The sequence below is a fragment of the Girardinichthys multiradiatus genome, chromosome 19 (assembly GCF_021462225.1).
Source record: "Girardinichthys multiradiatus isolate DD_20200921_A chromosome 19, DD_fGirMul_XY1, whole genome shotgun sequence".
Taxonomy (NCBI): Eukaryota; Metazoa; Chordata; class Actinopteri; order Cyprinodontiformes; family Goodeidae; genus Girardinichthys; species Girardinichthys multiradiatus.
This window is the reverse complement of record NC_061811.1, coordinates 14865701-14890230: the sequence shown is the minus strand read 5'-3', so window position 1 is coordinate 14890230 and position 24530 is coordinate 14865701. Positions and strand designations below refer to the sequence as shown.

The window sequence follows — 24530 nt, the reverse complement described above, 5'->3', positions numbered from 1 at the left end:
TGTTATTAGGTTGTTACAAAGGCATGTTTTTGCAGCTCAAACACTCAAATGACCTGCAATCTTAGATGTGTGTGTCTCTGTATTGTCTATTTTTAGTACTGCTTGTGCAGCTCTTTGTATTGCATGTGTGTGTATGTATGTACATGACATGCATGACTACATCCATACTTGTTTTTCTGCTGTTTGCTGTCCCTTACTTCTCACTTTCTATCTCTGAGAATCAGGACAAAAACTTTCACTGAATAACCACATTGATTGGTGCTTAGGTGCTTTTCCCCAGCAGGAACCTTTTCAATGAATCAAGGTAGTTTTCTGCTTCTGTTTATTACCCCTATTGTTTTCACTGCAGGGCCAGAAAATTGCCCTTGTAGGGATGTAGTACTTTTTGATTGACCCTGAACTGTAGGTGAAGTTTTGTGGTGGGAGGATCCCAAACTTTTCCTACTGGTGAATTATTCCCTGTCATCTCCCAGTTTAAACTCTACAGTTTGATTTTTAGTTATAAAACAGGTATAATTGGTAGTATTCATTGCAAACCCAGCCACTCACATTGAATTTTACAAGGTTCAAATTTAAGATATTAATTAAATCAGCTAACTTAGAGAAAATATTAATTAAATGAATTGAATAAAGTGGCCGTTTCCTCTTTAGGACTTGTGGATGCTGATGGAGTAATGATCTGATCAAAGCGTTACTCCATCAGTTAGTGTTACAATAATTTGCAGTGTTTATGTTCCGGGATACAAAATAAACTTTCACAACTTCCAAGGATTGTTTATTACTTACTGATTTTAGGTTTCAGCGAAACAGACAAGCTGGAATTAACCAGGGCAGTTGGGGTCTCTCTTGTCCTTTCATCTTGCTCCAAGAGATAGTAAACACAGAACTCTGCATCAGCAAAATTTATTTAAAGACGCAATAAGCAGTCACCTGTCCATAACGTTTTGGAGGGACTCTGTGTTAGTTATATAGTGTAATCGCTGTGACAGAGTCATCGGTTGTAGTTTTATTGCTGAAACCCATAGCGTTTATTTTTTTGGAACTTCTTTCCTTTCTTCTCCGTGCACTGTTGGGAGTCAGGTCTTTTAAAATTAATTCTACTTGCAAGTTTCCACAAAGTTTGCAGTGAGAGTACTTGACACTTAAGCCATAACCGCTATGAAACAATCTGAGATTATTGCCGTATTGATGTGATTTCACTTTTAAAACGGACTCTGGACTCGGTTGTTGTTATGGGCGGCAAAGCTCCTGCATTGGGCTGCACGATGATAGGAAAATAAGAAATCACAATGTTATTGATAAATAATGTGATGAGAATATTGATTGGGATTAACTTTTATTATATTTTTTTCATTCTCTTCTTTCCTTTTCATCGTTATGATGACCCCACCACTATCCTTGCTAGCCCTTTGCTATTACAATAGCGAACATTTTGAAATTGCGATGATGATTACAATTTGATATATTTTGCAGTAGGAGTGACCCGCTCAGTGTCAGCAGGTGTAACCACGTAAACAGCCTGCTTTTGGACCTCACAGTGGAAACACACGCAACTGACCACCACGGTCAAATAAAACGATCTGGGAAATAAAGTAAATGTTTTGGGTCGCTTTTGTCTCATCTCTGTTCTGTTGATTTGGACCACAGCCTACGTATTAAGCAATTATCCATAGCAGACACTTGTCTTTGAGCAATTATAGTGCTTTTGACTACTATGACATCAATGGGTTTTATAGCAATGTGGCTGCAAGTGTTCTCCATGGTAGCCCATCGCCCCAGCCGAAACAAGGGATTAGGCAACGGAGGAGTGTTGGTGGAGGCTGACAAATAAATTGCTCCTCAGTCACAGAGGCCTAGAGGGGACGCTAAGGTCCCCAGAGGATGGTTGACATTAGCCGGCCCGCCATTTGAGACACAGCAGTAATGACAGTCACAATGGCAGGAAGACTGCTCCAGCCTGCGCAGGGCGAGGGGCAGAGTCGGGTTTCATCCCCATGTTTTTTTAAGAGAGACGACTCCTGGTGCTTTCGAGAGGAGGTGTTGAAAGCAGGCTTGAATATCTTCTGTGGCTGTGCATGTGGCTGTTTGTGCGGTGACTGTGTGCATGTATGCTGTGTTTGTGGCTTTATCTCCACACTCTCTCCTTTCAGCACTTGTAGAAAAGGGGGGAAGGGAGCCTGGCTGACATAAAACAAGTTCTGTTATCTTTACATTAATTAATCTATGAAGATTTGTCTGTTCTTAAAAAACTTTGTTGCATGTTTGTATTTTACTTTGGGCTCTCTCTCTTTGCTGATATGACTAATCCAGAGTTTAATGCAGAGGCCAGTTTGTTTACTCAAGTGATAAGGCAGTGCTTCTGAGCAGCCTGCGCTGGAAACTGATAAAGGACATCAGGGTAGTGTCAAAGTGACGACACAGAGAATCTGACTAGACTCTTGCGCTCTATCAGCCAGCTAAATTTAGGGACAGAAGCCTTTTGGCAATTGGCAGCGTGACTCATGAGTGTACTGTGACAGGATGGTGCACACCTCTTGTTGTCACTCTTACTCTCTTTCTCTGTTTATTTATGTGCATGCTAGTTAACTTGAAAGAAGTAAGTGCAAAAGGTCAGAAGAACATTTTGTTTCTGACAAGATTAATTGCTCTTCATGTAGTCTAGTGCGACACATGATGAATTCCTTACATCACATATTGCTATCACTGCCTTTGCTAACAGCTGCTCAGTGTTTGCCAACCAAATACATCTAAATTAACTGTAACATAATATAATTAAGTTTTAAATCAACATGTCTGAAGATCTAGTTGACACCTCCTTGTTTACCAAGTTCAACTCTGTGTTACATTTCTCTGTTTTTATTATTTTATCAAAATATCCCTAGGCAAGATTTAGATACAATGTGCAACAGACCTTCTCAGGTACCTTTGCCATATTTTTGTACCTTTTCATTTATTTTATTTTTTTTTCCTTTGAAGAGCAAGATAGAGTAGGCAAGTGGGAAAGCTAGATTCGCTCATGCAAGCTGGAACATGGCAACGCTTATGCAACACCATGCAATGTTCACCACCGACTGATAAGAGAATAAAACCCCCACAGTTTTATCACAGTGGCAGCTCTTGGCTTTTAACTAGGTCAAGGTCTGGACATTATGATGAGACATGTATTCAAAAGTAATCATACATAACTTTGTTCACATTTTGTGTTGTTACAACCCTAAGCTTCAGTGGTTTATATTGGGATATTGTGAAAAAGACCAACAAAGAGTCCTGGATAATTGTGAGGTGGAAAGAAAATTATATGTGAAAATGTGGAAATTAGATATGTGTAAGTAAGTACCCCCCCTTTGCTCTAATACCCCTAAATAACATGCAGTTAAACCAACTGCTTTCAGAAGTCTCCTAATTAGTCAATAGATTGTACCTGTATGTAAATTAATCTTGGTGTAAATAAAGCTGTTCTGCGAAAGCCTCAGAGGTTTGTTAGAGAACATTAGTGAACAAATAGCATCATGAAAACCAAAGAACACAGCAGATAGGCCAAGGATAAAGTTGTGAAGACGTTTAAAGCAGGGTTTGGTTATTAAACAATATTACAAGCTTTGAACATCTGACTGAGCACGGTTCAGTCCATTAGGAAAATGTTAAGAGCATGACAAAACTGCAAACCAATCAAGACATGGCCATCCACCTAAACTGGCAGACCGAGGAAGAGTAACATTCATCAGAGAAACAGCGAAGAGACTCATGGTAACACTAATTGTCTAACTTGTGTAGGGGCAAGCCATCTTTGCGGGTTGTTGGGAGTATTTTAGTAGTGACGTAGGTTTTGTGTGACCAGACAGACGCAGGATTAACAGCATCAACAAGATCCAGAAATCATTTCCAACAAAAAGAGGAAGAAGATGAGCTTTATAATTTAAATGGGAAGTATTTAAACTAGGTTTTGTCTCCCTGTTTTGAATAGACTTGTATGGGGGGACTTCTAATAAAGATTGTATGCATAGTGCTGATGTTGATGCTCTATGACGCCTCCTATCGTCCCTCCATCCCTTTCGAGTTGATTTAAAAAAATAACATCCATGCGGCTAATCAACTTGTGAATTATGAATGGCCAGAGGGAGCACAAGGTGGCTTGTCTTTAAGCTAATGTTTCAATCTCCAGATGTCCAGAACTGGTTGATGCATTCCTCAAATGACTCGCAGCAGCATTTGCACAACGGGATTCTACAAAATGTGGACTTAAGGGGGCTGAATAGTTTTTTTTTTTTTTCGGGTCTTAACTCAAACCTGTTCAACAAGGCATCATAAATACAGTAAAAATAATCTGTCGTTAATTTAAGACTTATTAGTTAAGTACATCTAGCTTATGTAGTTGGATTATTATGGACTGAAAATAGCTACAGCATTATCAGGTGTAAAGGAGTCTGTCTTTTATTAGCAGATGAGCTGTTGGACTACTGTAGCTGTCATGCAGATGCATTTTTTCTTTTTTTTCCAGAGACTCTGGCCCTCATCAGGAGCCCCCTAATCCCATTTGGTGCAATTATCTTATCTCAGGTTCTCAATGGGTGAGATAGCATTATCCACCCTAATCGTACACAATCCAATTGGCTTGCAGACCTCGGAGAGTCTTGTGTTTGGTTGCTGGCTGCTGGTCTCAAGCAGAAAGATTAGAAAAAAGTGTGACTGTATAATGAATGTGTTTATTGCTTGGGATGTTTATTATGACTGGCTTCATGTGTATCCAACACAGAAATAAAGGCTTAATTAATAAATGCAACTGGGGACAAAAGCAGACTGTTATGGAAATATTATCGCTTTTCCAGTGTCTGGTTCTGTCTTCCTTGCTGACCTCCTGTCATTTACCTCATTTTACAGCCACTGCAAAACAAACGCAACCAAGTAATGACTTTTTTCTGTTTTGCATTTGGAGTTTGAGTTTGTAGACTGCACTAACAGTCGAATGCTTTATCTCTGTTTGTTTTTTTAGTATCATCAAAACCAAAGGAATCAGGGGCCGCTGTGGTGGCGCATGACTGCAACTATTCTCAGCCTCCTGTTTGATAGGAGGTTCATTGCTGGAGGAGGTGGAGCAGGACAGAGGTGAAGGGGGATCTTCCCCTTATGTCCTTTGTCTTCATCTATGCTGAGCTGGAAGCTCCTGAAGGCACTGTTCAATCTAACACGGGTCTGTTTGAGGGGAAGAAAGAAAGTGAGGCAAAATGATCACCGCGGGACGGCGACAACCAAATTTTATACAAGTTTTAAAAGAAGATGCCATGATGCTCCAGCATTGTCTAAAGGATAATGTTCATATTTTGGCCTACATGCCATGTAGTCGTCTTGTACAGTATGTTGTTCTTGTAATTTTTTTTTTTTTTTGCACTTCAACATGTATCCTTCTTAAAAGACCTGGCCTCTACACATCCTGGGAATGCCTTAGTCAGTGTCTTCTGCCAGAAGGAGAATAGAGCGTTTCTTGACAAGCAAGATGAGATGGTTCGGAAATGAAAGGAAATGTGGTGCGACAGATTCTTTTCTGAAGTCCCCCAGGTGACCAGTCAAGTTGATTTATTTACTTCCAAAGAGGCCACTTCTCAGAACAAAGCATTTTGCACCTCACCTCAATGGAACATTTATCTATTTATCTTTTCTACGTATCTTTTCCCTCTATTTTCTGTGCTTTGATGTTAAGTTTGACCCTTCATCTTGTAGAATTTCAGGAATGAGGCAAAGTTTTTGTACATAAAAGGATTGGCACACTGAACTGGTTTCAAAGATTAGTCATGTGCTACATGTCAAACATTTGGGACTTTTTGAAGTTTACGAGGGGTGGACTTGGCTGTGCTGAACAACTCCACCTGGTTAAACGAGTCTGGTTAGTGCCAGCAGATCTAACAAACATAAAAAAAAACAACTTTAGATCAAAATCAGACCTCATGCAGATGATTTCACTTTTGTGTTTTAAGAAATGACAAGATAATTGAGCATTAAAAGCAGTTCATTAGTAGCTAATTATCACCAGTCGTAAAAATCAGTTAAATCTTGCTGGAGTGTCAGGCAAATGATTTAACAGACAGCATTTGTTAACGTGATTTTGGATCTTGTCTTGCTGTTGCTTGTAGCAACAATAATTATTTCTGTGTTGTTCTAATTGCGTAGATATGTTCAGAGGCCGTTTTTGCATGAATACCTCCCTGGTGGACCCCTACCTTCTTTATTACCCTCACCACCCTTATGAACGCAATTCTAAAAAAACATCTCAGAAAGGGCTAAAATGATATGTTTCCCTTTGATTGGACATTCAGATTGAAAGTAGAAAACATGCTTGCAGTGCAACTGACATTACTTTGTTTTTAAATACTGATGGCACCCTCCAGGTCATGTCAGCCTGACCGGAGAGCAAGACTACCCAAATAAAAACTGCCACTTGGTATGTTAGTTATTGAATAGGCTTGTTATCTGTCTGGTTTTTAACATTTTTACATCTTATAGCTGTGTGGACAGCTAAGATATATCTGAGATGTAGCACACTGAGTAGATATTTACATTAAACTCATAGGGTGTTGACTTTTACTTGTATATAAAAAATATTAAAAGTCTTGCACCATGCACTAAATTAGAGCAAACGAATCAAGCACACTGTCACACTGTTTAATAGTTTACTTTTTTTTTTAGGTTTCATTTCACCACATATTCTAGCCTTGTTCCCAGCATTGCCCCTTCATTTTTATGTGTTCTTTTTACGTGATGGTTTTCAGACCTCCATGCCCTTCAAGTGGAGCTGTGGATCCACTGTTTTTGCACTAGACTTCCAGACATTTAGGAGTTCAGATTGTTCCCGAGCTTACCTCCTTCTCGTATGGTTTCTCAGTCACGGCTTGTTTCCTTGCCACCACATTTCAGATGTATTCACTCATACGGCCAAGAAAAACAATCAGTATTGAGGCCTGACTGCCTGAGCATAGATTTGACATCTGTTCAGGGGATCTTACTCACCAGTTTTCAGGATTTCAGTTAAGCGAGAGCAACTTTTTCACAGAAGACCAGCACTGAACACCAAGTCAGAATGGCATAACCAGTCTGTGAAACAAAATCTCCCCCTCTCAGGATACCCTGGTGCAGTTTCACATCATTTGATATTATGTTGGGTGATCTTACATTGTCTGTGGTACTCAGAGATTTGGGACGTGGGTACACATATAACCACCACTGGCTCAGCAGACCTAGTGTCTCTGAAAAGAAACAAAAGTGAAAAAAACTGTAATTGTTGTTGTTAAAATATTAATACATATAAAGACACTGTTAAAGATGTTGTTTATGTTTTTTTTTTACGTTTATTATTTTCATGCTGAATCTTTTGGACCCAAGGAGCAGTACATATCAGGGTCTATAATTACTTGCTCCTTATTATGTATCAAGTTTATCACTGCATAATTAGTGTCTTGTTTTCTCTTTAAGATGTCTCAGGGACAGACTTTTTGGGCTACTGGTAACCTTGAGAATCTGTTACATGTTTCAGAGAAAAAGCAGTGTTGTCACCCATTTATTTATGTTGGCACCTCTTGAGGTGTTGAGTCTTCTGTATTGTCATTTCATTTAGATTTCTTGCAGTCTAATTCCTGGCACACACCCATAGGTACAGTTTGAGGAGTCTGAGGCTGACTTGCTGATGGTAACAGGGGCTCCTGAGTTTGCAGTCAGAGGTGAGAGTGGTGCACTAAGTGTGATAATAGTTTCCTGCGGATCCTGAACGCTGAGCCAGTCCCTGTAGTGCCTTGTCTCACCATCGGCTCTTGACCTTCTACTCCTGCTGCTCCTGCGTGACATAGTTTTTGTTCAGTAGTTCATTTAATTTGTAATTTATTTTTTTTTCCTTTTTAATTTATTTTTGGTATGTTTTACCAATTTCTACTGTATACACTTGTGTGTGCAATCACCTCTTCCTCTTTCTGCTTTGTTATTGGACTCGAAATGGTTCAGCGTCAGAGTAATTGTGCCTGATTTTTTAGACTTTTATTGTATCTCTCATTTCTCATAGCCTGTAAGAAAACGCTCTGAGGCCCTCTGAGTTTGTTACGCAACAGAGTGCACAATCTCTGCTACTTTCCACTTGCAGCCAGAACAGAAGTTAGTATTCGTATTTTGTTGTATGTTGTTGCCAATATGAACTATGAAGAGAGAAACTACAAACCTGCAAGCCCGTATGAATGTGTCCCACTCAAAGGAGGAATATGGTTGTGGGTGGGGTAAACTCAACATTTTCAATTTCTTTGAAACCTTTATGATTTTTTGGGTCCAAAAATGCAGTAGCTTCAATGCAGTTCAATTAATCTCTTATAAATAATTAGTCATCACACATCTTACCCATCTCCAATGATACCCAGAAAACTGGGAAATAAACAATAAGGTTACCCATTTACACAAGTCTCAGAATGTTTGTTCCTTAATCCCAATCATTGTTTGTAATCATTATGCACTGGAAAGTACTTTGTTTCTGTAAATCCCAGTAGTGTTTTAATGTATAGTATAAACTCTGGATTGTTCTCATGGGCTAATCTGGCTGTGTGTCAGCTGTATCTCTGTGCATTATTTGGTCCAGAAGGTTCAGGTTTAATAGTCTGATGATTTTATTGAAAAGGGAAACAAGCCACCATGGTGTCCTTATACTTTATTTTAAGTGGAAGTTTCCTGAACTGTGCTCACCACATTTCGTGAGTGCCGAGGTCCAAGTGTTGGACAGGTACTTTTTGGAAACCATGAGTGTCTTGAATTTTGTTTTCCACTTTATACAAAATGGAATTAGCTTTTTTTAAGAATATTTTGCCTGTTTTTTAAAGTAACATTTATTCTTTGGGGTCTTTCTTAACTTTTAAAATTGTATTTTCTGAAGAAAAAGTGTCTTTTTTTGTAAGGACAGTTCATTCTTGTAATAATAATTTTTAATACAAGTGGGATCATTTTTAAATCAGTGAGATCAAAATCATTTTTTTTTAAATGAACTCTGAACATTCCTTGCACATCTTTCTATCATGTAATGAACCTGGGCCAAGCATTATACAGTTTGATTGACTTGACTAATGAGCTTGTTTGTATAAAATGTTTGCCCTTCTTTACAGAACAGATAGCTGACCATATATTTCTAAAAAAAAAAAAAAAACCCTGGAATATGCCTTTAACTGCTCAGTTTCATTGAAGTCTTGATGATCACACACTCTCTGTATACCAAGAAATGAGACCCAGCGAAAATGTAGCATTTTTGTAAACATTGACTGTGTGTTTTCGAGACTCTACTGTGCACTCTTTTTATTTTGTGTTTATATATATTTTTTCTGGTTGTTAATATTCATATGGAAGTAAAGACAATTTGTTATGTAGTGCAATATGCTGTATATACAGAGTTTTGCTCTACAAATTTTTTTCTGGATTTCTTGTTGCTTATTGGTACTTTTTTCAATAAAATCTTATGGAAGTTTTGAAACTGAGTAAAGTTTATCCTATGATGATCAAGATAACACACAGTGCCTTGCAACAATACCTGAGACCACTTGAGATTTTTCAACTATTGTCACATTATAAACACAAACTTCATTGTTTGTTTTTTTTTAGGAATTAGGGGATAGACCAAATCAGACAAGAGCATAATAATAAAGTGCCTTTGTGTCCAATGCCCCCTTAGTTAATACTTTTTAGAACCATGTTTCCCTGCCATTACAGCAAGTGTTTTGGGGTCTGCCTCCACCATCTTTACAGATCTAGAGACTGAAAATGTTTCCCTTCTTTTTTGCATTATAGCTCAAGCTGTCAGATTGGATGGAGAGAATCTGTGAAAATCAAATTTAAAGTATTTGCCAAATAGTATATCTGGAATTTAGTTCTGGACTTTGACTGGGCCATTGTAACACATGAATATGCTTTGATCTAAACTATTCCACTGTAGCTCTGGCTACATTTTAGTGTCATTGTCAGTGTCATCTTTTGGAGTGTCAGATGCTCCCAAAACTTGGGATATTGTTCGATCACCTAACCCTGCTTTAACCTTCTCCACAACTGCATTCTTCCATTGTCTGCTGTGCTCCATGGTCTTCATGATGTTGTTTGTACAGAAATGTTCTCGAACAAACCATTACGAATTACGTGACTTCTTAAGATAGTTGTTTGGACTGGATTTCATTTAGGAGTATCAGAGTAATAGGGGATTGAATCAAAATGCACACTACACTCTTCAGATTTTATATTTCTAGTACAATTTTGTGTGATTTTCCTTAAATTTCACAGCTACATGACAGTTTCTGTTGGTCTATCACATAAAATCAGAAACAAAGTTGTAACATGACAAATTGTGAAAAAGGTATTAGATATACAAGGTACTGTCAAGCATCACAGCTAGAGTCACATATATATATTTGCATAGTTTCCCTTTAGCTAAATAAACTTTTTCTCTGGACTTCAAAACCCATCCATCTCATCTAACCATGGGCAGAAAAAGTTGCAGCAAAAAATCCTTTGTGCTGCAACTTCATTTGAAGAACCTCTGTTCTATGCATGTAAGCCACTGGCTTACAACGTGTCCTAGGCCAGCTGAGCCTTTGAAGCCAACCAGACGCTTTGCAAAGACTCTTCTCATCATTTTTATCTACAGTTTAGTAATTAGTTTGGTGGAAGCAGGGGGGCTTCCTAAAGTCTCTAATATCTGCTGTTCGAACAATGCGCACGTGCAGACACTGTGTGCACGCACTGCATGACAAGTGAATAGGCCCATGTATACACTGAATAAGAAGAGTTACTGTCACATCTTCAAAGGTTAAGGCCGACTTGCGGAGCCTGCAGATTAGTAACACTGCAGCCTCAGTGCCTGAAGGACATGGAGGAGATTGATTACTCCTGACATGTAAATATAAAGGATTCTTATTGGTATGTTTGGGATTATTATTATTACCTGCAAAATGAACAGACTTTAATTTCATTCTTATATAGACCCTGAGCTGACAGAAGAGGTGTATGTATTTGTAATAACAGTAAAGAGATTGGTGCTATTTGTTTCAGAATAGCAGACATCCTACCTTCTCCTTCCTCAGGGCTGACGCGTGGCATTCTTATTGTTGTACATGCAGGTAGAGTTTCATGCTTCAACCAAACCTGACTCACCTGTCTGGCTGCTTGCAGCAGAAGAACTATCTTGCCTGTGGCCCCCCGAAGCAAACAAATGCACACAATGAGCATGCCTAAGGATGTGGTTGAAACTGAACAACAACTGCTATCCCAGTCATGGTTGACTTGGCATACACAACTGCAGAATCTTTCTCCTCCAAACCTGGGTCTTAAATGTTTGAATGCAGGGACTTTAAGCTTGAATAGAAGATAATATGAAGTATTATTTACAAACCTTTTAAATCATACAGTTATCATGTGAATATGGGCTTCAGTGTCATTCAATACTATACCTAATATGAACCTGAAGGCAGCAATAATCCTCCCCGGGATGTTTATCTCACAATTTGTGGTTCTTTTCTTTAGGATCAGCATTTAATGGAGAGAGCATTGGCTTTCCCTGGACCAAACAATGGCTCCTCTGTTCCCCTCACTTAGCTGCCTGCTGAAAGAGACACCCATTAGAGAAGCGTCTATCTCTGGGGTCAGACCCAGGGGTCATGCAAGAGTATGGCTCTTGTTTATGTCTGCAAAGCCAATCAAAACACTGCAGCCTCCTACTTGCCTGGCTTTCTAGCTCAGCAGAATAAAGAGCAGATTCTGTCAGGGCTTAAGCCATCGAGTGCAACGAGTTCCACCTCATCTCTTTAGAGTCGCCCTTAATCCAAGCAAAGGTGATGTGTCGCCTACTGAAGTAAGTAGCTGCAGCGATGAACTAGGACTCACAGCACCTGCTCAGCACCACAAGCCACAGGTACTTCCCCAACCCTTGAGAATGTTTCAAGAAGCTCCTCACTCAACAATACACATTTAAAATTACAAAATAATGTTTGCATTCAGCCTTTGGAGATGGAGATTACAGGAGTAAAGAAAGAAAGTCTTTAAGTTGAGACTGCTGAGCATGTTAAACATTAAATTATTTAACCATTCGAGCAAGCTGAAAATTTCTCTCCACACTTTTGTAAAATGTAATGATTTAGCATTGTCTTGGCATAAGCAAGCCCCTCCATGAAAAAGTACTCTGATTTGCTGCACAAGTTGTTCAAAAACAACTATATATCATTATTAATAGCTGTTAGCTTTTACTGAATTAAATAAAGGCTGGCTATGTAGCCCTTTGGACTCCCTTTAACTTTGTGTTTTGTTCAGAATCATGAGAGATAACTACTACAAACATAAAATCGGCTTTAAAAACAATGTTTTTATTACAATCATGTTAGCAGACTGATGGTAGTATTTAGCCCAAACCTAAATTCCTGAGTGCAGATACAGATTTACTAGCATTACTTCAACGCATTAGTGCAGTTCAGAATCAGAATCAGAAAAGCTTTATTGCCAAGTACGTTTTTGGACATACAAGGATTTTGATGATATTCCTTGCAACCAAATGTGTGTCTATGTTTTAGCTCAAAGCTCTGCTGCTATCATTAGGATAACAGAGTTTTCTAAATGCTTGCAGCTATGTCAAAGCCATAGCTAAAGAAAAGTATTTTTAACCCTTGAACCGTTTCACTCTTTTTTGTTACAACTACAAACTTCAATGCATATGATTGGGATTTTATGTGATCAGCATGTAATACCACATAATGGCAAAACTGAATGAAAACAATAGATCATTTTCAGATAAAATTTTTCAAACGATCAAATTTGAAAACTGTGGAATTCAAATGTATTCAGCTTCCTTTATTCAGAAACTCATACATAAAAATGCTTTCAGATGTGACCTAATTGGTAAACAGACTCCACCGGTGTGTAATTTAATCTAAGTATAAAAACAGCTGGTCTGTGAAAGCCTCAGAGATGTGTTAGAGATCATTAGTGAACAGACAACATCATGGAGATCAACAGTCAGTAATAAAGTTATGGAAGTTCAGTGGTGTGAGTCTAAAGCAGGATTAAGTAAAAAAAAAAAAGTAAACTTTGAGCATCTGACAAGGAAAGTATGGAACCACCGCAAACATAAAGACATGGCTGTCCACCTTAACTGACAGGCCAGGCAAGAGAGCATTTATCAGAAAAGCAGTTGAGAGCTCATACCTCTAGAGGAGCTGCCGAGATCCATTGATCAGGTAGGAGAAGCTGCCGACAGGATTAGCTTCAGTCGAGCACTTCACAAATCTAGTCTTTATGTAAAAGTGGTGAAAATCAAGCCATTGTTGAAAGAAAGCCATATATAGTTGTTCTTAGTGACTATAAAAACCATGTAGGGGTCACAGTCAACATCCCAAAGAAGGTGCTCTGGACAGATGAGATGTGGAGGAAAAACTAATTCTGAACACCACCCCAACAGTGAAAAATGGTGGTGACAGCCATGGGCATGCTTTTCTTCAGTAGGAACAGAGAAGATGGTTGGGGGTTAATGAGAATACGAATGGAACCAAACACAGAGCAATCCTGCAACAAAACCTGTCAGAGGCTGCAAAAGACAGCAGGACAAAACCCTAAACATACAGCCAGACTTACAATTGAAAGATCTGGATCTAATCACATTCATGTGTGAGAATGCTCTAGTCAAAGTCCAGACCTACAATCTAATTGAAACTTTATGGCAAGACATTTATGTTCACAGACACTCTTTATCCTGCCTGACTGAGCTTTTTTGCACATCAAAATGGGCAAATATTTCAATTGCTAGATTTGCGAAGCTGGTAGATACATGCTTACTCTAAAAGACTTGGAGCTATGGCTGCACTAAACAACGGTTCTAAAATCTGTTGACTCAGGGGGGCTCAGTACAGATTTTGAAAACCATTGATCATTTTCCCACCACTTCACAAATATGCACAGCTCCATGTTGGCTGATCAAATAAAATCCCAATCAAGGGGTATGAACCCTTTTGCATTGTACTGTATCTTTGCAAGTAAAGAACAGTTAATTTCATTATGATTAAAGTAGACACACTTGATATGTCTCTTTGAGTTTACAGAAAATAAACTTTATAGTTATTGGAAAAGACTAAACTTGCCCTTTAGAGTTGCAAAGATATTTAAACTTTGCTTATGTTCGAACACTTTGCTCTCTTCTTGTTCAGCGCTTTGCAAACATCTGGTGCTCAGGCTATTAGTTGTCATGGGAGTAAGCCAACGCTTTTGCGTGTCACTATGCAGGCGGTGGGGAAATGAGGCTGGAGCATGATGTGGGTGCAGCAACCCAACAATGATCCTCTGCCCCCCTCTTCTCAGCTGTGTATAGTCACAGCTGACCAACTCTGGTCGAGAAAGAAAAACTCAGCCTCTCAGCAGTTCAGTTCATCCCCCCACAGCCAGCTCTGCCTCTTTATGAAGCAAACTTTTAACACTCCACAAATCCAAGACATGTGCAAAAAGTCTCTTTTCTATTGCAATTTGGATCTCTTTTTATGCCTTCAAAACTTGGAAACTTTTTTGTTGTTTCCAACCTCTCCTTTAATCCAATTTTCGGGAGAGGCTCTTTTCTGTCTCCTCTTGCTGCAGGAGAGGTTAGGCAACCAATGTACTACACCGTGAGTTCCCTTTGTTTACCAAGAGTAACCCAGCAGAGTGCAGAGCTTTGTTGAGCTGCAGTCACTCCCGGCCATCACAGCTATGACACACACACACACACACACACACACACACACACACACACGCACACACACGCACGCACGCACACACACAAACACACACAAATAAATGGAGAGAGAGCCAGTACAGAAATCTCTGACTCACAAACACCAGCAGTGTCCTGTGGTCAGGGGGAGGGATTTAAATCCTAACAGCACTGCTCGTGAACCTGTTGAACTTGTCTTTTCAATCTCTTGCTGGCTATTGTTCTCTCCTCTACCTTTTCTGGGCTTTATAATTTTTTTTAATCTCTATTCTGACCCACCACCATTTGGACCCAATTAAAAGATGCACTCCATAAACCTTCACACAGCAGGCAGCACTCTCTCCCCATGCATGAAAATCCATGCACTTGGCATGCACCTCAGAAAGACACAAGCACTGCCTAATTGTGATGGGGTTGTCACTCGATGGAACATAAACAAGCAGGGTCATTGCTGGGAACTAATTGGCAGGAAGAGGATTCCTGTAGCAAGATAAAAATGAGAAGTCACTGTGGTTTCCTCAGGAAGCATCAGGAGTCCTGTGCGATGGCAAGGCCTATGGTGTGCAGTAATGAGAAAAGAGTTTGCCTCAAGCCCCTTTTGCAGACGCTGTGCTTTCACAAGCGTGCAGAACCCATACAGGGCTGGTGAAAGCCTCCGAGCCAAAAATATGGACCGGTTCAGTGGGGGTTTTTGTATCCAGCAGGTTGGCGGAGGGCCAGGTAAATCAGGCAAGCGGCCTGACTTGTTAGCACACCTCACCTTGATAACAGCAGTGTGCACTGAAGTATCAGGCTGTGGAAGAAAAACAACCTGCACAACCAGGGGTGGGGCACACAGACAATTGTGTGTGTGTGTGTGTGTGTGTGTGTGTGTGTGTGTGTGTGTGTGTGTTTGAAGGTTCAGTGCATGCAGCCACTCACGCAATGGACCTCCTCCAAACAGTAACAACTGCAAAAACATTGGGTCGAGTGATAAACTCCGAGCACTTTTTCCGAGCTTATGTTTCACAACAGAGCACCACCAGGTCCTCCCTCCTTTTCTTTCAATCCTTCTTTCTCTCCCTTTTCTACACCTCCCATCCCCCATTCCTCTACTACTCTTTCCCTCCTTTACCCAGTCTTATATGAGCCCTGTTCTCATGCTCTCCCTAACTTTAAACATGTCTATCGCATACACAAAAACCCACAAAAGTTTCCCTCTCTTCGTGCATATCCTCTTTGTCCTCCTCTGCCTCCTCCTCTTGCTGGCTGTTGTTGCTGACTGACAGCGCTGATTTACTCCAGATTTGGCAGTCGGCCAGTTCATCTCAAACAATTGCACGAGATCGAGGGTTTGCTGGCTGAGCCAAGTTTGGATGTCAATAAACAAAGTCCGCAATTGCTGCCCTTCTCTCCTCTACTCTAGTCTGTTGTAAAAAAAAAATATTATGAATTGTATTTTTGCCATATGCTTTGAGATGTTAAGGAGATGCCTTGAAGGGATTTATTATTGCTGCACATGCTTTATCCCATAAAGAAAATTGTAGCAATCAAAACAGCCTTACTGCTAAATTGGTATTGTAATGGTTTATTTTGTTCCTTTATTTCCAAAGGGTATCAAGATAATCAGAATTTTTTGACGGCTTTTCCTTTTCCGTTGTGTTAATATTCATTTCCATGTTCGAAATTGATGGAAAAAGGAACTGAAAGGCAGCCGAAAATTCCCTATGAGTAATTACAGTATGTCTGACACACCAAACTTGGGTGTTTCAGAAGTAACACAATGTCCACCCAAGATAGTACTGAGAGCAAAGTCTCAGCTTGAGTTCATAAAATGAAAATATATTCTGCGTTATTTGTATCAGGGTTTGGGTCTGACGTCATATAATTGCAACTTGGAAAACTAGTGGGATTTACTAGTTGTGTTGTTACCTCAGGCATGGACTTACAATATAGGCAGTTGGCCCCCAACCAGCAAGGGGCCCCGCTGGTTGCCTGACCCCTAACAATACCCATGCATTAATAATGCTTATTTGAGATAAAATAATTAGAATTTACAATCAAAACAATAGCAAAAAACTTGACTAGATCTACTTCTGCTCCATCCTGTTCTCATATCAGAACAGGGGGGAGCTTTTCTGTTTTCGTCACATAGAAATATCCAAGAAGTGCAGGGTGCTTGAGCGAGAGACGGGAGGGATCAGATAGAAAGATGACGCTGGTTTGTCAAAGCGGAGCGTGAGGAAACAGACATTTTTCAATGTTCCTACATTGCACGTGTGGACAGAAAACCTGGACTGGATGAAGGGAGAACAAGTGAGCTCAGAGGAACAACAAGACAAGGAATTTGATTAACAAGATGAGGTATGATTGATGGTTGTTGTGGCAGTACTGTCCACATGGATAGTTTCAGGAATTATTTTCTACATTCTGGGTAAAGGGACCCATATTGACAGCAAAGTGATTACAGGTAAGACAAACTGTAGCACTATGTCTATTTTTTCTTGATTAAAATATTAAATGTGTCCTTCCCCCCACAAATCTCATCACCATTTGAGATGTTAGATTATTTATATCAGCAGAATATGCTTGACTTTTATCTAAGTATAGCTACTGTAAAAGACTGCCACTCACCCTCCCTGTGAAAGAAGTTTCTCGGTGTTTAAATAAATCAAAACATACCTGAGATCCACCATGTTACATTACAGAACAGACTGTCTTCCCCTGCTCTCAATGCCATTGAAAATGAGGTCAAGGATACAATGGACATGGATGCACTAATAGAAAGGTGTACAGAGGCCAAAGTCTGCAGGGTTAGATTTAACTAGTGGTATCAATTGTGTTAGCCAACTATAAAAAAGTGACAAATGAAAGGGACCATGAAGAGGAGGAATATACAGTGACAAGAGCATAAGATAAAAAATAAAGGAGAGGAAGACGAAAGAAAGGACGAGGAATAATAATTGCAGAGTACTTCTTTTCTTTTTGCGTGGGATTTTCCTTAGCTTTTTGACTTTGGTTTTTGATTTTTATAGATTTTGCCTTATCTGTATTCTTATATCGACCTTTTTGCCTTGCTGCTGGTAAAACCAAAGGGACAATAAAGGATATTTCAGTATTCCAGGGAAAGATGCATACAAGAAGAGACAGAAATAGGGAACGAAGAGGAGAGCAGGATAGAGTAAAGTAGTAAATTACATTATTTCATATGTGTTGCAGTTACCTGTAATGCTCTCAAGTGATTCTCTCTTCAGTAAAATAAGACAGAAGACACAACTTCCATTCCGATGTCTTAGTCTACAATTGAGGAAATTTATGATTGTTTAATTCAGTAAAAACACAAAGTACAGCATAGTGACGTCATCTGATCCAATTTGAACAAATTAAATGTTTTTTTATTGCATTCTCTATCCACACATCACAGAAGACCATTAACTCCTAACTGTTTCCCATACTAACCTATTAACTATGTGGTTACTATCTGCCAACTCCATTAACTCTATCCTCGTATTCCTCTACCATCCTCATACATATGGCTTCATATGACTCTTATCATATTGTGTGACTTTACATTTCGTAAGTGCAGTTCCACATATTCTCTTTCCTTTCTCTTCAGATTCATATGTTGTATGAATAACATTGTTAATTGAAAATACAAAAAGGGAAGGGACAAATGACCAGTTTTACAGCAAAAAAACCTTTTAAATGTTGTCCTTTTACATCATATTAAGGAGTCTCTCTTGCCTGGACATATTGCTATCAGGTTCCCTGTCCACACCTGCAATTGGCCACTGTTAGGATCTGCTTCCAAGTACCACTTCTCTCAAACACACTGACTTTTCTACACCTGCATACCTTCTCTCATTTGGCTCAGAAACCTGACAGATTTTATGCACACAAACAGCCACTGCACTCGCCTTAGTGGTATGGCTGTTGTCTTTCTTTGTTGTAGCTGTAGCATAAACTGTGTTGCGTCCTCACCCCTCCGCTTTTGATGGTTCCACTGAGCTCACCTAATGTTTCATTCATTGATGATCTTTATAGCAAAATAGCTCATTACATCCTTTTTTTTGTTTCTAATAAGTATCAACGCGTTCAATTATCTTGTTTTCATTAAAAACATAAAAAAAACATCATTTTCTGTGATTACTAGGAGAGATTTTCCAGGGAGTGCTATTATATATGCTATATCATAATTGATAAATGGTCATTTCTTGTTGTTTTAGAGGCCGTGACTCTGAAAAGTGTGTTAAAATTACTTTTCTACACTGAAAGTCAATGGAAAGCTGATTGCAATTTTTATATAGTTTCATACTTTGATTTGTTGGTTTTTCTACTCTAAAATGTTATGATATATGCTTATAAATTGTCCCACAGAGTGGACAGCTCAGACAAAACAGCTCACCCTGTCTTTTCACACAGAGCTGTCTCAGCCAGGCTCACTGCTGCCAGCTAACTGTCCTTGTCTGTGCAGTGATTGGCTAAGTTGATTGCCCAGAGGAACAGAATAAACTCCTGAACCCATACTTCTTAAAAGAGTGATATTCAAACATCTGGAATTGAAAACCACCTGGGACTGAAGCTTAGAGAATGAAACACATGCGGATCGTCTCTTTTTTGGCTGCTCATTATTAACCTGTGGTCACCTCCATCCTGCCATGGGAGGACATGAAAACCCTGTTTAAGATAAAAAAAAAAAAAAAACAGCAAGCAGCAGGCATGCAGAATCTCTTTAATAAGTCTGGGAAAATGGGACAGTGGATATTTTGTAAAGGGATTATAATTTCTGTAATGAAGCTATAATTATATTCCTATTTTCAAACAAAGCGAGCTTTTGTTTGTTTTGGCGCAATAGCTCGTTTTAAAATTTGAGATTCTGACAGGCTGTCCCAGCAGAAATGCATCAGGGGAATGCAGTAAAACAAAAAAACAAGGGGAGCCATTCCAACAAACAGATTTGCTCATAAATAATTCTCTTCCAAGACAGCTGAATGAATTTCAAATGCAGACGAAGAAGAAGGTGGGCTGGGAAACAAAGTTACAGCATAATTTGTAGTCATGTGCAGCATTTGTCTTTGTCTGGCCCAACACTAAAACTGATTTAGGCTGCAGCTGTAAAGATAAAAATAGCTCATAGGTTCTGGAGTGCCAGTGAAAAGTATGCACTCTCTTACCATGACAATAAATTTCGTGTTAATTTTCTACTTTTAGTGACACACTTAAACAATTTTTTTTTCAGGATGGAAAGATTTTACAATGATTTAACAAGTTGTACACACAAGCTCAAATATATCAATGCAAACCCACTGATAATTAGATAAATGCTTCTTAGCAAGTTGCAAGAAAATACTTTTTTTTAGCCATCGACAAGCTTCTGGCACAATTTTAGATGAAAATTTCACCACTGCTTTTATTCAGTTTAATCATTTACCTTTCTGGTGATGGACCTGGCTTTCAGGCATAATTCATACATTTTTGGGGTGAAAATTGGCTTAATTGTTGGCTTCCTTTAACCATTCCAATATCAGTTTTGATGTGCATTTGGGTTCATTGTTCTGTTGAATTACTCAATTGTGTCCAAGTTTCAACCATCTGACCCAAGATATCCCTGTCAGATGAAGGGAAAATGTCGGGAAATTGAAGAAGAACCCCGTAACCAATGCCTATTACTGTATACACTAGAAAATGCTGAAACACCAATGGCTATGTCTTGAGTTAAGCAAGTTTTACATGGACTGAGAGGGTGCCAACAAAGGAAATAACCCTTGGCCCAAAATGAACAACTTCAAGCTGCAGCTTTCCACGTATACAATCCAAATGCATTTTGGAAAAAAGTTTTATGGTCAAAGAAGAGAAAGATTAACCAGAAGTATGTTTGGAGAAATCGGGATCAACCTAAGAACACTGTACCTACTGTCAAGCACGGTGGTGGCAGGAACAGGCTGAGGGTCTGTTTAGCTGTCATTGTTATGAGTGCATCACACAAATTGGATGTGAATTCTTTATATGAATTCGTGCCCATGGCAAGTAAATCTTTTACCAGCACTGCATGCTGTTTGCTGTATAGTACAGCACTAAAATACTATTGTGACCTTAATTGTGTGACTTGAACATTTCAGAAAACGCAAGTTGATGTGAAACTCACGAATGCACATGAAAGCATCACAATGGTGCATTATTGTGGGGTGTGCAATGTGCCTCTGTACACTGTGGTAGCAGACGTACATACCGAGCAGCTCTGCCAACCTGTTAAGGTTTCATGTGACTGTGGCTGCGTGCTGCATTGTGGTATGGGGGAACTTTAGTGAAGACGGGCCCTCCTTACTGAACGGCTGCGTCGCCAGAGAGAGACGGTAGCGGTTACAGCAGATGAAGCGTGGTCACCAAAAGTCACCACACAGAGCAAAAGCAGGCAGGGGCCCCTCAGCTTCCTCACCACTTTGAAAGCCATCAGCATAGCATGTTATAACATGTGATTGACTATTATAGCATGGTTGATTGTTTGAGTTTAGTTTGCATGTTGCTGCCAGATAGTGACAAATGCAGTGCAAAGATGTCTCTGTTAACACAATTGAACTTGCTATCTGCCTCTGCTGGCAAAGATTGTTGTGCCTATGAGATATTCTCTTGGTACTGTTTTTAAAATTTCCTGTGGAAAGCAGTAAGCCAGATGAGATAACTCAGATGTACAGTAAATAACTCATTGTATCCATTTGATAACATGAGAGCTAACACTGCTATTTTGGGAATTCTTTGACCTCTTTGAGATGTCTGCCTTTGACAAGATCACAGTTGGTCCAGTAAACACCTTTAAAAAAAGAGCTTTCTCTATTACTTATGCTGTTATTATCTCACCTCCAGCATGCCTCCTAATGGGTTTACACAGAAAATCAAGCAGTTTAGAAGCATTAGGCTTTAATAAATCCATTCATGGTGATCTAAAAATGGGCCTGGGGAATTTAGGATGAGCTAGCCCCTCTCCTCCCCACTGGGCTTCAAAATGGGAACAGCCCACTAATATGGTTATAAGCAGAGGGAGTTTGTGCAGTCCAACACTTTCACAAATAGGGTGGAAAACAGATACAGTTATGGACATGGTGAGAAATAATTTTTTCTTGATTTTGCTTTGAAATTCACAGATGAAATTTAAAGGTTTAATGAAAATGTTTAATGAAATTGTCTACTGTTGTGTCCTCCCTTTGGATTAGCTGTTAGCTTTAACTCCTAGGACTGACTAACGCAGATTTATAGAGAACGGAAACGCTGATATTTATCTTCCACATGAAAGATATTAGCTCTTTATAACCTTTAAACAGAACCCAGCGAGAGAAACTTGAATCTGCAACTTGGACTCAAATCACACTTAAATCACAAAAACAAAGACTTTAGACTTGACTTAAGCCAGCTCTCTAAAGACTCGAGACTCTGGCTCCAGAACTTTATCTATATTCTGTAATCAGGAGTGAAAGTAAGTAGATAATTTGAGTAAATTATTATTGTTGTCCACTCTTAGTTATCATAGCATACAGTACAGACCAAAAGTTTGGACACACCTTCTCATTCAAAGAGTTTTCTTTATTTTCATGACTATGAATAGTGTAGCTTCACACTGAAGGCATCAAAACTATGAATTAACGCACGTGGAATTATATACTGAACAAAAAAATGTGAAACAACTGAAAATATGTCTTATTTTCTAGGTTCTTCAAAGTAGCCACCTTTTGCTTTGATTACTGCTCCGCACACTCTTGGTATTCTGTTGATGAGCTTCAAGAGGTAGTCACCTGAAATGGTTTTCCAACAGTCTTGAAGGAGTTCCCAGAGGTGCTTAGCACTTGTTGGCCCTTTTACCTTCACTCTGCGGTCCAGCTCACCCCAAACCATCTTGATTGGGTTCAGGTCCGGTGACTGTGGAGGCCAGGTCATCTGGCGCAGCACCCCATCACTCTCCTTCTTGGTCAAATAGCCCTTACACAGCCTGGAGGTGTGTTTGGGGTCATTGTCCTGTTGAAAAATAAATGATGGTCCAACTGAACACAAACCGGATGGAATAGCATGCCGCTGCAAGATGCTGTGGTAGCCATGCTGGTTCAGTATGCCTTCAGTTTTGAATAAATCCCCAACAGTGTCACCAGCAAAGCACTCCCACACCATCACACCTCCTCCTCCATGCTTCACGGTGGGAACCAGGCATGTAGAGTCAATCCGTTCACCTCTTCTGCACCACACAAAAACACAGTGGTTGGAACTAAGATCTAAAACTTGGACTCATCAGACCAAAGCACAGATTTCCACTGGTCTAATGTCCATGCCTTGTGTTCTTTAGCCCAAACAAGTCTCTTCTGCTTGTTGCCTGTCCTCAGCAGTGGTTTCCTAGCAGCTATTTTACCATGAAGGCCTGATTCACACAGTCTCCTCTTAACAGTTGTTCTAGAGATGTGTCTGCTGCTAGAACTCTGTGTGGCATTGACCTGTTCTCTAATCTGAGCTGCTGTTAACCTGCGATTTCTGAGGCTGGTGACTCGGATGAACTTATCGTCCGCAGCAGAGGTGACTCTTGGTCTTCCTTTCCTGGGGCGGTCCTCATGTGAGCCAGTTCCTTTGTAGCGCTTGATGGTTTTTGCGACTGCACTTGGGGACAATTTCAAAGTTTTCCCAGTTGTTCGGACTGAGTGACCTTCATTTCTTAAAGTAATGATGGCCACTCATTTTTCTTTACTTAGCTGCATTTTTCTTGCCATAATACAAATTCTGACAGTCTATTCAGTAGGACTATCAGCTGTGTACTGTATCCACCTCCTGCACAACACAACAGATGGTCCCAACCCCATTTATAAGGCTTGAAATCCCACTTATTAAACCTAACAGGGCACACCTGTGAAGTGAAAACCATTTCAGGTGACTACCTGTTGAAGCTCATCAACAGAATGCCAAGAGTGTGCGGAGCAGTAATCAAAGCAAAAGGTGGCTACTTTGAAGAACCTAGAATATAAGACATATTTTCAGTTGTTTCACACTTTTTTGTTCAGTATATTATTCCACATGTGTTAATTCATAGTTTTGATGCCTTCAGTGTGAAACTACAATATTCAGTCATGAAAATAAAGACAACTCTTTGAATGAGAAGGTGTGTCCAAACCTTTGGTCTGTACTGTATATGAATGACTAGTTATGATGGTAATGTCAGGCATAGTTCATACGGTTTAACAAGACAGGTTCCACTCAGAACAGGCTTTGCCATGGTCGGCCAAATAAGTTGAGTGCACATGCTCAGCGTCATATCCAGAGATTGTCTTTTGAAAATAAATTTATGAGTGCTGCCAGCATTGCTGCAGAGCTTGAAGAGGTGGGGGGTGAGCCTGCCAGTGTTCTGACTATATGCTGCACACAGCTTTAATTGAGTCTGCTTGGTTGTTGTCTCAGAAGGAAAGCTCTTCTAAAGAAAGAACTTCATTTGCTGAAGACAAGCAGACAAAGGACACGGATTACAGAAACCATATCCTGTGATCTGATGAGACCAAGACCAAGAAAAGCTTATTTGGTTCAGATGTTATCAAGCATATGTGGTAGCATCCAGATGAGGAGTATAAAGACAAGTGTGTCTTGCTCACAGTCAAGCATGGCAGTGGGAGTGTTATGGTTTGGGGCTGCATGAGTGCTACCAACTGTGAGAAGCTACAGTCCATGGAGGGTAGCATGAATACCAATATGTACTGTGAGATGTTGAAGCAGAGGATGAAGAACAGCATCACCCTCCCTACCCCCTTTGGAAACTGACAACGATCCCGAACACACCTCCAAGACAACCACTGCCTTGCTAAAGAAACTGTGG

At 39.7% G+C, this 24530-nt stretch overlaps 1 protein-coding gene across 4 annotated transcripts in view; it reads left to right on the top strand.

Moving 5' to 3' along the window:
• Window positions 1–24530, top strand: part of LOC124855901 (bcl-2-modifying factor-like) — a 53117-nt gene that overhangs the window by 5121 nt on the left and 23466 nt on the right. For 3 of the 4 annotated variants that reach the window (XM_047346045.1, XM_047346047.1, XM_047346044.1), the window contains one exon: window positions 4991–9481. The exons of the other annotated variant lie outside the window; for it this stretch is intronic. In XM_047346045.1, coding sequence (XP_047202001.1) covers window positions 4991–5064 — 74 coding nt within the window. In that variant the 3' untranslated portion in view covers window positions 5065–9481. Of the gene's footprint in view, window positions 1–4990; window positions 9482–24530 lie in introns of those variants that run through there. 4 annotated transcript variants of the gene reach the window in all.